Below are 2011 nucleotides of genomic sequence, written 5' to 3' on the forward strand. Positions count from 1 at the left end.
GGGGGGAAGCGAAAGTTAAAAGCGACACCAAGAGAAGGGAGAGTCAGTGTCTCCTCCAAGTTGCCTTGTTTTCGCAGCGTGACGTCACTCGCACGCCCACGCCCGTCGGCGCGGCACCCAGCCCATGCGCCTCATCTGTATGCCTGCCCGAGCGTACCTGTCTCGGATAAGCAAGCCGGATCCACGAAATAAAACCGGTTGCAGCTACCCAGGATCACTTTACTGGATGCGGCTGTGGACCAGGACGCAAGCCAGAGACATGGCGGCGGACGCAAGATGGTTCCGTCGTGGGCAAAAATGATGATGCTTTTAGTTATTTTGTCCTGGGTTCCGTTAGGAGGCGTTCGCGTAAGCAAAACAAATCCGCCGGAACTACGAAAACCACTTGGATCAAGGAAGATAGGTCCTCGGAAAACAAGCTAGACAGTAATACAGAGAGAGAGAAAACGAAAACTTACATCTCAGAAAACAAAGGAACTTATGAATAGACGAGGAAGAAGTGGTGCGCTAGAACGAACGGACTGAAGGAAAAAGAAGAAAAAATGGGTAATGAAAAAATAGAAGGAAAGAATGTAATTTGCTTCTAAGGACTGAGAAAAACGATAAGCGAAGATTTCGAAGACAGATTTCACAAACGTATCACAGCAACAATTCGATGTTTTCATTTTTGTAGTTCGTATTGGGTTTCATAATTTTGTTTATCGCGCTGCATGTGTTGAACCTGGCATATAATCTCTAAATTCCATTTTAACTAAAAACCAGAAATAATGCTAAACTGCCATTAAACCCGAGATGAGCTGGCCTGAACTCCCTTGTTAACCCCCCCCCCTTTTATTCTATGTTTAACTCTCCCCCTTTTTTTACTCCCATGTTAAACATCCTCCGTTCTGACTCCATGTTAAACGTCCCCTTTTTCCCCCGTTTCCACCAACAGGCATGGCTAGAGAACCTAAGGAAAATCTTCCACAATGTGAGAGCCAACAACATATGTCCTATGATGTGCTTAAAGAAACAGTAAGTCGCGACGCCCTCCCTACAAGGTGCATGTCCTGGTTTTATGATGCGTGTTGTGATGTCCCCGTGCATGTCCTGGTTTTATTGTGCATGACGAAATTTCATGGTACATGTTCTCTTCGCAGTGTGTGTATCTGCATAGCATGGTGCACAGCGTATTTTAGCATTGCATGACGCGTTTGCAATGCACGGAGTGTGAATGGCGTGGAGGATCGAAATTTCACTCGATGATTTTTGTATTTATTCTGACAAATCCTTCTTTTGCGCACGCTAACCTTATATTAACTTAATATGCAACACTCCTAGCATCTGACGGCCTTCTGTCTCTGTTTATTTGTCTGCAGTTCTGTGTATGTGTGCGTGCGCATCACGTGGTGCAGTGTGACCCGATGACGCAATCGGTATCGCGGGTAAGTTTTATCTCCCCGGTTGGCCAGCACCCCGTTGCCATGACAACCCGTTCATTGATGAAGACCGTGGCTGGAAGCTGTGTTGGTCCACGTGAAAACCTCGCGCAGGGCGTAGTGAAGAATGGGCCTTTTGCATCTTGCCTTTTCCCTCGCGGTTCTTCTGTTATTTTTTTTATTTCCTTTGGCTTTACGCGGTTGTAATTACGTCGGGAAGCGTAAATTATCCAAAACTCAGGACAGTAACGTCAAAACAAATCAAACAAGCGGTTCAGTTTTGTTGTAAGTCGAGTTTATTACACAATAAAAGATTCCCCGAACGTAAATCGAGAGAACTTACAGAACCTCTGCACCAGGAAGCAAATATTGCAATGCGGGAATGGACGCTCTTTTTATTCTCATCGCAAGGCATGTTGCAGTAGTAGGAGCCACGTGCCATTTCACGAATTGCAGAATGGAAAGGGAGTCTTTCCAGCTCACAGACATTTGGCAACCTCGAGCATGCCACTCCGAGGAATGACGCACCTGACGCCGTGGCAAAAGCTGCCGTTCTCTTTTCTATTTTGTCTGTTTCTATACCTTTGCATTGA

General features: G+C 45.9%; 1 protein-coding gene across 1 annotated transcript in view; it reads left to right on the forward strand.

Moving 5' to 3' along the window:
- The window catches only part of LOC119588855 (1-phosphatidylinositol 4,5-bisphosphate phosphodiesterase-like), a gene marked incomplete in the record, with an annotated part of 69524 nt that overhangs the window by 38142 nt on the left and 29371 nt on the right, over positions 1-2011 (forward strand). The window contains 1 exon segment of the mRNA XM_037937493.1: positions 935-1014. Coding sequence (XP_037793421.1) covers positions 935-1014 — 80 coding nt within the window.

Source organism: Penaeus monodon, chromosome 24 (genome assembly GCF_015228065.2).
Source record: "Penaeus monodon isolate SGIC_2016 chromosome 24, NSTDA_Pmon_1, whole genome shotgun sequence".
Classification (NCBI taxonomy): domain Eukaryota; kingdom Metazoa; phylum Arthropoda; class Malacostraca; order Decapoda; family Penaeidae; genus Penaeus; species Penaeus monodon.